The sequence below is a fragment of the Erinaceus europaeus genome, chromosome 13 (genome assembly GCF_950295315.1).
Source record: "Erinaceus europaeus chromosome 13, mEriEur2.1, whole genome shotgun sequence".
NCBI lineage: Eukaryota > Metazoa > Chordata > Mammalia > Eulipotyphla > Erinaceidae > Erinaceus > Erinaceus europaeus.
The window spans coordinates 91,502,371-91,516,069 of NC_080174.1; the positions used below are offsets into that span (position 1 = coordinate 91,502,371).

The 13,699-nt window shown below is 44.1% G+C and overlaps 1 protein-coding gene and 1 pseudogene across 3 annotated transcripts in view; both read right to left on the reverse strand.

Moving 5' to 3' along the window:
• VPS13D (vacuolar protein sorting 13 homolog D) overlaps nt 1–13,699 on the reverse strand; it is a 267,871-nt gene that overhangs the window by 114,850 nt on the left and 139,322 nt on the right. For all 3 annotated transcript variants that reach the window (XM_060170884.1, XM_060170883.1, XM_060170882.1), the window contains 4 exons: nt 13,392–13,571; nt 10,402–10,518; nt 8,439–8,588; nt 630–779 (listed from right to left, as the gene is read on the reverse strand). In XM_060170884.1, the coding sequence (XP_060026867.1) occupies nt 630–779; nt 8,439–8,588; nt 10,402–10,518; nt 13,392–13,571 (597 nt within the window). The remainder of the gene's footprint in view (nt 1–629; nt 780–8,438; nt 8,589–10,401; nt 10,519–13,391; nt 13,572–13,699) is intronic.
• On the reverse strand, nt 6,240–8,155 carry LOC103122389 (small ribosomal subunit protein uS9m-like; annotated as a pseudogene).

The following is a 13,699-nucleotide window of genomic DNA, read 5'->3' on the forward strand; positions in this document are numbered from 1 at the left end:
CTGCTGGCAACTCTCTCTCCACTGTTATAATTAACCAAGAAATTCCAAAAGATGTTTAGAAAAAGAATCACCATCTCCTTGTTTGGCTGCCAAGGCATCTGCCCCTCATTAGTCAGGATTCCATTGTCGGCTGCCTGGTGCTGGGTGAGCGTGCTGATATGGACAACACAGGCACAGCCGCAGGGAAGGGCTAATGGATCGGAAGGCACATGGAGGCTTGGTCTCAGTTGACTCCTGGTGACAGGACCAAAACCACAAGCTGCAAACTGTTAGTTCTCACTTTCCCAGAACTCACTGTTGTAACATTAGCTCTGTCCATGGAGCTCTTCCTCCAGGAGAGTTCTGAGTCTCGGTGTTTAGTAACTCACAGCACAATTCTGTCCTGTGTGCAGGCCCCCTCTTCTCCTTGTCCACAAGTCTTTGAATTGTGATTCTATTTTGGGTAATCTACCTGGACACTACCAGATTCCTAGTCTGCCTAGAAAAGGTCAGACTTCCCTACAGAGACTTCACTCTGAGGAAAACAGTCCCACAGAACCATCTCCCTCCATAACCTGTGTTTGTGTTCTGAGACGCGGCTATGCCAAGACAAGCCAGTCCTCTGGCCTGGGGTGCGTCCACCAGCCTACCTTGTAGATGTTGGTCAGTGTGCTCTTGCTGGGGAACTTCACTGCGTTCACTTGCACGGCAGGGCCTGTCTCAATGACCTCGTTCTCGTTGCTCAGGGGAGTGACATACAGCATGAAGGGCTGAGTGGTACCGATGAGTTGATTGTCCACCTAAGACGTGGAAAACAGCAAGGCAAAGAAAAGAGACACGTTGCTCAGCTGACATTTTTCGTCTTTGAATGGACTCCTATCACATGCAGAACACTCGGAAAAGAACAAGTTATTGGGCTGTTTTGCAAATAGTAGGGGAAAGCATATCCTCACTGAAGACTAGGAACAGTAGTGACAATGACAATACCAGAAGCTGTACTTTATGTGGTGGGCACATTAGTGACCTTGCAGGTAACATCTTGAGTCACTTGCTGACATGTTAGAACCTGAACCCAGGCCTGTCTGATCCCAAGGCCAGTACTCTTAGCCACTATGCTATCAGTGTTTCTTTCATCCTAAGTTCTTTAAGAGAAGACAACCAAAACTAGCAGTAGTTCCTGTGGCTACAAATGGAAGCAGTTGCCTTTCCTGAAGCCCTCTCTCTCCCTTCACCTTTGATATCCGAGGCATTAGGGACAGCTCTCTCTTTAACATTTTATTTATTTTTAGGGAAAGAGAGCTACTGGGAGAGAGAGAGAAGAGCACTGCTCAGCTCTAGCTAATGGTGGTACTAAGATTGAACCAGAGACCTCAGAGCCTCATTTGAAAAACCATTATACTGTCTCCCCAGACCAGAACTGCTTCCACACCATGTTCATTCACATCAGCACTCTAACTGAAAATACACCCTATGTGCTCTGGGGAGTGAGTGAATAGCAGGAGGCTTGGCTGCCTTTCTGTTTTATACCAAAGACCCACACTATGGAGGGGAAAGAATAAAATGTCCGTATGTTACCCTGAAGTGTACGTTGTACAACACACACACACATGCGCGTGCGCGCGCACCCTTTACTACAACCCTTCCATACAAACAGTTAAACGGCACTTAAGAAATGTTAAATCACTTGCCCACAGGCACACAGCTAGTGAATGGAAGAGTTGGGTTTCAAATGCTGATATTTCTGGCACCAAATTCTCCACCGTTGCCATTATAAGTAGCACAGGGATTGACATGGAGCCGTTTTGTCTAACTGCTGCTGACTCTCCTCCTGTTGGGTACTAAATATGCAGGTGAAGGCAAGAGACTAGAGCACTTGCTTGTGTTTCTGCTCTTGCCTCCAGAATGTACTTCTCCAAAAAGCATCTGCAGGAATCTTGAATTTATTTCTCATTGCTGGGCTACTGCTCCAGGCCAACTTTCAAAGAGATGGAGGGAGAGAGACAGAAGAGGCATCACAGTGCTGCAGTCCTCTGCTGGCTCAAACCTGGGTTATATGCCTGGCAATGCAGGTCCCCTACCAGGTGGCCTATCTTGCCAGCTTAAAGACTTAAAGTCATTCCCTCTTTCCTCTACACTCTTCAGCGGTCCCTACTTTTAGGATAAAACAAACTTATTATTTTTTTTCCCCCTTACCAGAGCACTGCTGCTCAGCTCTGGCTTATGGTGGTGCAGGGGATTGAACCTGGGACCTGGGAGCTTCAGGCAAGAGAGTCTGTTTGCATGACCATTATGCTATCTCCCCCACCCAGGATAAAAGAAACTTCTCACACCAGCATCATCGGGCCACTTGCCCAGCTTCACCACCACACCACCACACCTCAGGCCTCCAAACACACACACACACGCTTCCAAATTATTTCTCAGATGTGAACAGAGACTCTTCTCCCTCCCACTCTGACTGGTCCTGCAAAGTTTTCCCCTAGCACTTCCCCTTGGCTTTGCTCATTCTCTTCTTCCAAGTTTAGTATTCAGTTCTTCAGAAAGCTCTTTTGCAGACGCTTCATTTTTATTTTATTTTTTTATTTGTGATCACAGTGGGTTACAAGAAGCACATACTGAAAATAGGACTGCAAGTATTTTCCCTTCAGAGTGATGATCAGTTACTCATTTGCCTTTCTGCTCAGTAAGTGGCTGACGCTCCCCCTGGTCTGCTGGCTCAGAAAGGAAAAAGGGAAAAGGAGCACAAGCACCATTAGTTGACTCTCGGCCATCTCCCCAGAGTTCAGCACCACACCTTGCAGTAAGAATGTGTGAAGTGCATTTAAAAAGAAATGGGGGAGACGTTTTCTTTTTAAACCAGAGCATTATGCCATCTACCTCCTAGAACAAGAAAGTTTCTTTTCTTCTTCTGATTCCTCCTTAGTTCTTTCCCTGAATGTATTTGGGGAAGAAGATATACAACCAAGGATGTGAATTCTAGCTTATTCTCCCAATCAGATTTGAGACTTTTCCTCATAGACCTAAAATGGTTACTGGGGGAAGGGCAGACTTTTGGTGGAGGGTATCACGTGGAACTGTACACCAGTAAGTTTTAAAGATTTTTGAAAAATCTTTATTTACTGAATAAAGATAGCCAGAAGTTGAGAGGGTAGGGGGAGACAGAGAGGGAGAAAGAGAGACACCTGCAGACCTGCTTCAGTACTCGCAAAGCTTTCCCAATGCAAGTGGGTACTGAGGGCTGGAACCTGGGTCCTTGCATATTGTGTGAGGCGAACGTGCTAACCACTACACTACGGAAACCTTCCTGTCCTTGCACACTATAACATGTGTGTTCAACCAGGTGCACCACCACCTGGCCCCTACCCTTGTAATTTCTTAAGCTTATAAACCACTATTAAATCATCCATAAAATTAAAAAAAATAATTTATTTCTCATAGCACTATAATCATAGAAAGTTTTCAAATTGGTTCCTTTTTTTTATGGTTTAAAACAATGGTATAGCCAAAACACATTTCAAGTCAACAGTAAATGAAATTAATAAATTGTGAATAGCTCGTAAGACCTTCTCTGAGAGGTTAAAAAAAAAAAACCTTCTGAAAAGGATTTTCACAATGGCAATCCAGAAGGGGCTGTAAGATGTGAAATAAATTGGAGAAGGAGAAGCAGAAGGAAGGGGAGGAGGAGGAGAAAAAGGAGGAGGAAAAGGAAGAGAAATACAGCCATGGGGAGGCCTTGGGCCTGAGCCTAAGCTCTTATACATGGTAAAGCGTCCACTCTTCCACACAAGGAATCTTCCAGTTTCTCTCTTGATAAAAGGACATGTTTTCTTTTGCTCTTGAGATTGACTAACTTTAATCGTCTTCTTAAGAACTAGTTTTGCCTGCACCTCAAAGGCCCCAGGTTGAATAACTGGTACCACTGTAGACTAGCGGTGCTCATTAAAACAAATCAACCTTCGAAAAAATAAAGGTGGCTTTCACAGGTGTGAGGAGAGAGCTCACTGCTGTTGTGAGTTTGTATTTCCCTCATCTACATTTTCCCTTCCAGACTCAGGTGCCCACCTGACACCATTCTGCCTAATGAAGTCCTCTACTACTTGCGGTAAGACATCGGTTCAACTGTTTCATGTCTAAAATCTTTTTTCTTCTCCTCCTCCTCCTTTATCTTTCCTACCAAGGTTATAGCTGGGGCTTGGTGCCTGCATGACTCTACTGCTCCTGGCAGCTTCCTCTTTCCTTCTTTGCTTGGTCTCCCTCTTTCTTTTTTTTCCAGAGGTGAGAGACAGAGAAGAGCAAGGAGACACCTCAGCACTGCTTCACTACTTGTGTTCCTACTCAAGTTGGAACCAGAGGCTTCACCTAGCGTCCTCGTGCATTGTGACACGTGCTCTGTCGGGCGAGACACCACCCAACTCCTACCTAAAGACATTTTCATTTCATGCTTGTTTTCAAAAACTATCTTTACGGAGCACAGAACTCTGGGTTGGCATTTTGTTCCCCTTTCAGTACTTTAACAACGTCGATTACTGACTTCTGATTTACGTTGCTGCCAGTAAGAAAACAAGTGTTATCTTTGTTCTCTATGTGTAATGTAGCTTTTGAAATCTGGCGTTGTATCATTTTCATAATGTGATTGCTAAGAGCCTTTGTGTGGTTTCCTTCATGGTGTGTGTGTGTGTGTGTCAGAGAGAGAGATAGAGGAGATAGACAGATGTCCAGATACAGGTATACCCTGACCTTTGCTTCATGTTACTTAGCTCTGACAAGACCTATGTGACTGTTTTCACCGACCAAAAGAAATCTAAAAGAACTTTTGCTTTCAGGACAAGAGGCAAAAAGCAAACCCAGTGTCCTGTTTGTTTTGCAGCAAGCCTGAGTGTACGCCAAGCAGTTAAAGTGCCACCACCCACTTCCTTCCCCCAGATACTGTACACAGGCCTTGTTTATCCTGTCATTCCTGCTGTTACTTGATATTAGTGCAGTTTTGGTTTTATGTGTTACAATATCATTTACTCGGTTATTTTGGGGATGAGAGAAAGCTCAGCCCCCCCCCCCCCCACACACACACCCACACACTTAAATTACTAGTAGTCCCTTTCTTGCTGTGTGTCATTTTGGACACAGAGAGGTTTCAAAGGCATGATCAACAGCTGGGGAAATTATCTGCAGGCTTACAGTTTTCATTAGTTAGTTAATTTCATGTCCAAATTTCTTTCTTTTTTTAAGATTTTATTTATTGATTGATAAGAAAGATAGGAGAGAGAGAGAACCAGACATCTCTCTGGTACTTGTGCTGCTGGGGACTGAACTCAAGACCTCATGCTTGAGAGTCTGCTGTTTAATCCACTGTGCCACCTCCCAGACCACTCCAAATTTCTTCAGCTGTCCTGTCCTACCCTGTCCATTCCTCTCTCCCTCTCCTTTAGATACTTCAATTATCCAGATGCCATTTTGCATCAAGCTAACCCTATCGGTCACTGGTGTTTCTTTTTTTTTTTTCTTTCTACTGCTATGCTTCAAATTTATCGTTTTTTTCCCCTGCACTTTAAATATAAAATTCCATTGGTGTACTTTTCATTTCATCTTAATGTCAATAAGATCTTAGTTTTTGTGTATTCCACATCTCTACCTGAACATACAGACCTATAATAACAGTTTATTTTATTATCTTTTTTCCCCCCTAGAGCAGTGCACAGCTCTGGTTTATTGTGTTGGGAATTGAACCTGGGACTCCAGAGCCTCTGGCATGAAAGCCTTTTGCATAACCATTATTCGATCTCCCCACCCTGTAACAGTTAAAATAAATAAATAACAAATGATTGGTTAATTTCCTGAGAGGAGAGATTAAGGTGCCATGCTGAAATCTGTGGGGCTAGGGTTCAAGCCCTGGGTGTCAGGTCAGGCTGGGGGCACTGTACTGTGAGGCCCTCCCTCGACGCTAGGACAGCAGTTTCCATGCCCTTTCCTGGAAAGCCTAGCTCGGTGTGAGCTCTGGGCTGCTCGTACCTGGCTACCCCTCATTATACTGAGCTTTTCTGTCCCTGTGCACAGCTGGGAGACCCGAGGGCTTGGAGGTTTGGGGTGGCACATGCTCTCACTGCATTACATCTGGAGCTGTTTGGAGACAGGTGGTTTCCATGAAGACAGATTGATCTTTTCGCATCTTCATTTTATGACTTGTTAGGAGACACCGGGAATAGTGTTCAGTCTGGGACTAGTTGTATCTCACCAGAGAGAAAAGACTTTGAGAACTCTTGAAATGTCTCATGTGTCATTCATTCTTCCACCAAGAACTGGCAAACAAGTGCCGTCCCCAAGTCTGGGTAAGAGACATCGTCCACCTGACCATCCCAGGAGGTCTGGATGAACACGACCATCAGTGATCCGTCCTGTGCTGCAGGCTGGCTGGGCAGTGGGGGGAGGCCCTGTGGCTGTCCCAGGTCTTCCTTCTTAAGGGCTCTCTCCTCCAGGGAGCTCTGATGACTTGGTCTATGGGAGTCACTGGTCTTTTTCTTTCTTTAACTCACCATGCTGTTGGCTTCTGCCTCAGGTTTGATTCCTGGTGGAAACTTTCTCAAGGCAGCAGTTGTGGCAACAGCAGGGCTCATCTCTTTAGCTCCCACCTCTCAAGGGTCACCGTCTTAACGTTTAGTGTCTTGAAACTATTGTCTATTTATTTCATCTGGATTGCAGGGTTGTCTTAGATAGGAGAGTAAATTTGGTCCCTGTTCCTGTAACTTGGCCTGAAGTACAAATCTAGTTGCCTTGTTGTTTCTTCCTAAAACCAACTTCTATTTCTCTAAATGACAGTGACATTACTTCCCATTTTTTTCTTTTCTTTTTTTTTGAAGTCAAACACTTTTATTTTGAAAGGGAGCTTACAAAGTAGCATTTACATCTCCAAGTCAAATGTCCCTCACATAGGCCAGCAAGTGCATGTTGTGCCCACCAACACAGGCCTCATCCCCGTCCTGGCCGCAAGCACTCAGCGTCTGTTCCAAGTAAACTTTCTGTGGGCACCTTCTTGGCCTGGCTTGTTCCGCTCCTTGATGTGTGGATCAGCAGTTAGAAGCTCAGCTTTCCGCATCCATTCAACTTCCTCCTTGGAAACAAAACTGCACAAGGCCTTTGCTGTTGCCAGGAGGATGGCTCCGGCCTGCGACGCCCGCCTGCGCCCTGAGACTGTGCAGGTCATGTCATGCTTGCCAAGCCAGTCAAGGAACTGGAAGGGGAACATCAGCTGTTCTCTGTCTTGTGTCACTGGGAAATACTACAGATAATCAGTACCATTTATACTTATTCTTCCACTTCTGTGTTGATAAACAATCACTTCAGCTTTTGCACTCTTCCTTTTACCTTCACTTGTGCTGCAGGCCACTGCCTGCTGCTCACACTGCACAGGTTCAATCAGCTGTTTATTTGATTGAATAGTTAGTTATGTTCCTGTGAAACCTCTGCACAGATTCTTCCTCGGTGGCTCTACACTGCAATGTCTACAACCTTTCAAGCAGCTGGATAAACTGTGCATGATCTTGATCTGACAGTTTTTCCACTAACACTTCTTCTAGTTCCTCCTTAATAGGCCATCTGCTGCCAATCATGTCTGTGAGTTTGGTTCTTTCTGAAAATAGACCTTTGGATTGCAACTGGCTTTGCCATTCTTCTGTATCTAGTAGCTTTCCATATACTTCGTGCATTAGTGAATAATATGACTGCTTCCCAGTATAAAAGAGGAAATTAAAAGGGCAGCCATCTTCTCCCCACTGGACTGCTCTTTGTTTTCGGAAAATCTGTTTGGGGTGCTTCATTATGGGCCTCGCTCGTTTCTCAAACAAACTGCTTGGGAAAAAGTAAGTGATAGCTTTATTAATGTCCTCTTGGGTGAAAGTTTCTGGATCTTCTCCCATCATGTTGGTTAAGTGTCTCTTTCCTAGGTTGAACTCTTCAATCTGCTTTTTAATAAAATCCATTGTGTAAGCCTCACATCTTAGAGAAGCAGCATTTTTCTTTTTTGGTACAACAAAGGTGTGTCTTAGTCTCAATACCTGGGATCGGAAACTTGCCTGCAACTCAGCAGCCGCGGTTTTCCTGAGGCCCAGTCTTGGGGCGAGGAGAACTCTACCACAGAGAAAGAGCAGCGCCACATGATACACTGGGGGCCGCCATGTTGGCTGGGGGAGCTGAGGCCGCCCCATTTTCTTTTTATCAACAAGATGGGGAGCTCCAGGCCACCTTCTTCTGCACTACCTTGGCTCCATTCTCTAAAGTGCTAGTGAACTAGGGACAAAATATTAGTGAGGTAAATGAGGTACAAACAAGTATTTCACAGAATAACCTTTTAGAGGCTGTAAGATATTTCTAGCAAAGTAGTAAAGTCTGTGGAACACTGAGCACTGGACCTGGCTGGGTGTTCAGCAAGTCAACAGGACATTAAAGAATCCTGAACTCCTCCCCCTTACCTGAACATCCTGGATGCTGAGTTCAAGCATGTGACTGGTTGCCAACTGTGTATAGTGCACATTAATTCCTGTAAGACTGGCAAAGACCAGCTCTTCTGGGACTTTATTAATCAAGGATAATCCGATTCCGCCTTCTAACTTCACAAGCACCTGTAAAGAAACCAAAATATGGTCCAACAATAGTTAAAAATGGCTCAAGGCATTACACCAAAGTAAAAGACTCTGGGGTGGGGTGCGGGTTCAGGTCCTGGAACATGATGGTAGAGGACCTAGTGTGTGTGGGGGGAGTTGTTATGTAAAAAACAGGGAAATGTTACACATGCACAAACCACTATTTTACTGTTGACTGTAAACCACTGAACCCCCCAATAAAGACTGTTGACTGTAAACCACTGAACCCCCCAATAAAGAAATTAAAAAAAATAGATTGACTCTCCTGCCCCCCCAATAAAAAATAGGAGAATTGCTTCATTAAAAAAAAAAAAAAAAAAAAGGCTCAAGGCAGCCAGGAAAGTTCAAGGAAACGAATGACTTTAAATTCCTCGATTCTTCACCGGTGAGCAGGTGGCAGCACTTAGAATGGCTCAAATGCTGTGTCATCATGCACCAGAAGTCTCCCTCTCCAGGCACACCTCCTGCCCTAAGCAGGACCCCAGAGTGACAGGATGCTGTCCTCTACACACTGACAACATTCTGCTTTCAGGAACGGAATGGAACTATGAAAATACTTCTATTTGGGACACAAGTTTTTAATGAGGTGTTCACTAAATTTCCATAGCATTCAACACACTACTTTATGGATATATAGTATTTAAAGAAATCAGTGAATTTGACCATGTGTGCTATTTTCACGTCTTTGAGTATTGTTTACTCTTTTCCATACACCCAACAGGAAATGAAGAGATCAGAATTAGGGCCAAAAAAATATTAAATGCCATTTGTGTATTCTTGACTTTTTTAAAACATAATTTAGTGGGAGTTGGGCAGTAGTGCAGCGAGTTAAACACACGTGGCACAAAGCACAAGGACCAGCATGAGGACCCTGGTTCAAGCCCCTGGCTCCCCACTTGCAGGGAAGTCGCTTCACAGGCGGTGAAGCAGGTCTGCAGGTGACTCTCTTTCTCTCCCCCTCACTGTCTTTCCCTCCTCTCTCCATTTCTCTCTGTTCTATCCAACAACACCAACATCAATAACAACAACAATAATAACTACAACAATAAACAAGGGCAATGAAAGAAAATAAATATTTAAAAAATATATATATATATAGTTTAGCTTGTCAACTGAGGTTAGCAACATTTTTAATACTCTGAGTTATTTGTCATTTCTGTAACATATTCATGTTTTAAAGATATTAAATGCTGTGAAGCGATACCTATATTTAGACTCACATGATAGGGCAGAAAGAGAAAGGAAGGCCTGGAGAGGGGTCTGAACCCCAGTTCCACCAAGCCCTGAACTGTTTACCACCAGGAACCTTGTTTTCATACCATTACTGAAAGGGAAGCAAATCTGAAAAGTACCAGAGGAAGTCAGGTACTGTTTCTCTTATCTGAGAGTAATGAGGAAAAAAGGAAGGACACTTGGAAGTAGTAATAGGTGTAGGTGTGACTAAGGAAGCAAAAGAAATGAAGGCAGGGCTGTAGAAAAAAAAATGGGCAAAAATGTAGATAGAGATAAATATAAAGTCAACCCATATCTGTAACCTTAGGAGAACTGCTGCAGTTTCCAGTGGGGGGGGGGGGGGGGACACATAGGACTCTGCTGGTCTACTATCTTATAGATTTTGTAAATCAATATTAAACCTGTAATAATAATAATAATAATAATAATAATAAAGCAGGATCCTAGAATTGAAAATAAAAGCAAACAAACAAACAAAAAGGTCTAAACTTAGAAAACCACAGAGCGAAATGCTAAAATCAATGATCAGATGAATGAATTTGCGATATTAAAAACATACTTCCAACTCCTGTTCAGTATCTGGATTCCTTAACTTCCGTAGTTCTTGTTCAGTAACAGGAAGTTCATCCACTTCGTAAGATGAGCGGTCGCTTTTCCGCTGGGAGAAATCTGCTATCTGAAGTGAAAGAAGGTATGGTGCACTGAGGCTTTACACCTCCACAGTGAGACCCTCAACACAGCAGCCGTGCAGGCTGAACGCCACTCTACCTAAGTCACCCCGTGCTAGCTCATTACATGTATCACTGCTAGTCAGACTCACGGAGGGCCAAGCATATGCGGCTTAAGTCGGTGTAGTAAACAGCAACCTGTAGATTTTGAGAGCAAGGGGCAGGGTGGTGATGCACCTGGCTGCGTGCACACGTTATGGGGTCCGGGTCCCCAGTCACTACCCACAGGGGGGAAAGCTTTGCAAATGGTGAAGCAATGCTGTAAATGTTCCGTCTCTCCCCACTTCTACCTTCCTATCTCCCTTCCTCTCTGTTTTTAATTATCTTTATTGGATATACAGAGAAATTGAGAGGGTCAGGGGAAACAGGGAGAGAGAAAGCGAGACACCTGCAGCCCTGCTTCACCACTCACACAGCTTTCCCCCTACAGGTGGGGACCAGGGACTTGAACCAGAGACCTTCCACAAGTGTGCTTAACTAGGTGTGCTGCCACCCGGCCCCTCCCCCTTCCTCTCTGTTTCTGGCTGTCACTATCAAATAAATAAAGATAATAAAACTTCTTTAGTTAAGATTTTAACTCAAGGGAGTCGGGCTGTAGCGCAGCGGGTTAATCGCAGGTGGCGCAAAGCACAAGGACCAGCATAAGGATCCCGGTTCGAACCCCGGCTCCCCACCTGCAGGGGAGTCGCTTCACAGGTCTGCAGGTGTCTATCTTTCTCTCCTCTCTCTGTCTTCCCCTCCTCTCTCCATTTCTCTCTGTCCTATCCAACAATGACAACAACAATAATAACTACAACAATAAAACAACAAGGGCAACAAAAAGGGAATAAATAAAATAAAAGAAAAAAGAAAAAGAAAAAAAAGATTTTAACTCAAGAGAAAATATAGTGGTCCGGGAGGTGACACAGTAGATAAAGCACTAGATTCTCAACCATGAGGCCCAGAGTTCGATCCCCGGCAGCACATGTACCACAGCGATGTCTGGTTCTTTCTCTCCTCCTATCTTTTTCATGAATAAATAAATAAATTCTTTAAAAAAGAGAGAGAAAATATAATACATTCTCAACATCAGTTTTAAGGCAGTTTCTGCCTTAAAAAGAGGGGACTTTTAAAATCAGTTTGTGGGCTATAACGTACGGTTTTCTGCATTCAGTGGTGTATATGCTGGCTTTCCTCTCAGCTCTCTAGTTATACCGTGACCTGATGAATTTGTGCCTTCAGTACAATCTCTCTCCCTAAGTCTCAGGTCCAGATTTACACTGACTTCTAGACACCATCACATGGAGACCAGACACTAACAAATTTAAAAGGTACCTCGCTCCCTCTCAGTGCCTGCCCTGTGTTTGTCTCTGTCCCCCCTTGTCTTTGCTCCCTTTGAACATTGCTGGGTCTGCCTTTGCTGCTCCATGTCAGCTAGAAATAGGTAAAGAGAGGTCAGAGCGCTGAAGCTGGTGATGCTCCCATGCGGTGTGCAGGGAGCCGAGGCTGGGTGGAGCGCACAGCAAGGAGGCCCCCCTCCCAGGTGGGCTCTTTTTTGATGTGAATTCTCATCTTCCTACTTGCCCAGGGAAGATCTGGACTCCTTCTCTCTCGGGCCATTCAGTCACTCACTCTGACTGACTTTACGAAGCAGACTCTGGCCTTACTCATTTCTCTCTCAAGTCCTCACATCCATCTTCTGCCATTTACTCTAGTTTGGCCAGCACCACATGCTACACCCCAGCTCGTCTGCATCGCCAGTCTTACTCCGCGTCCTTTCTCTACTTTGATGCCAGTGAGCAGTCTGAAAGAAATGTCTCAGCAAGTCACTCCCTGAAGAGAGCATGCGAGTATGTGTCAGGAGTCAAGCTGCTAGTGAATTGGCCAGGCTTCTGACTCCCGTCTTCATTCTCACTATATTTGATCACTCCTTTTATCTCTGGGTTTTCCGTTATCAACTTCCCCGACATTACATCATTTACTCATGTAAGCAGCTGCTTCTCTGTCTACCCACTAGAATGTAATCTCCAAGAAGGCAGGAAATTCTGTCTCTGTCTTCACAAGAATGTGCTCAGTACCCAGAAGCACAGAGGACTCCAAGAGGCACTTCATAAATAACTGGTGACTGGAACATTCATTATTAGGGCACAGACCCTCGACGTCCCCTCATCTCCACTTGATTAATGCCTTTCCGCTGGCCTTTAGATCTCTGAATGTTACTTCTCTCAGGAAGGACTCTCTGCTGCAGATATGGGGTGTATATTATTAGTGTTAGATATTAGTGTTCTCACTAATTCAACCACTCCCTTTAATCTCTGGGTTTTCAGTTACTTTCTCTACCCCACTTTCATAAAAAAAAAAAAAAATCTGAATTGTCTGATTACGCATTTCTTTTGTTAATGTTATTAGTCTTTCAATTATTTAAAGTAACACATTTATAACATATGTAACTATTATTAAATCATTTTCATATAATTTACATATATTTTAATTATTTAAAATTTTTAAATTTTTATTTATATATTGGATAGAGACAGCTAGAAATTGAGACGGGGGGTGATAGAGCAGGAGAGAGACTGAGAGACATCTGCAGTCCTGCTTCACCACTCATGAAACTTTCCCCCTGCAGGTGGGGACCAGGGGCTTGAACCTGGGTCCCTGTGCACTGTCATGTGTGCACTTAACCAGGTGCGCCACCAACAAGGCCCCATTTTAATTCTTGTACCAACTTTAAGAAGTAGATCTTATCCACATTCTATCAGTAAGTACACCATATTCTCACATCCACCAAACACACGGCCATAAATGTTTGCTGCTGTGAGATTTCACGTGATGTAGCTACCTGCAGTGCTCTAGTCGGTCCATCCGGGATGACCCGAACGCACAGCACCCCAGAACCAGGCCTCATTTTCTGATCGGTGAATTGTTGTTCAGGGGGAACTGGCCCCAGCAGTTCCATGGAAGTGTCAGGACCAAGAACAACTTCAGCTCCATCAAACAAACCAGAAAGTCCTCCTTTGGCCTGAAACAAGTTAGAATAAGGAGGTATTATTATTATTTTAAACAAAAGCAGTGACTCTGAAATTTGACATGCCATTTGAAACAAGTTACTAAATTTGAGTTCTGATTTTTGAACTGTGGTCCAATATA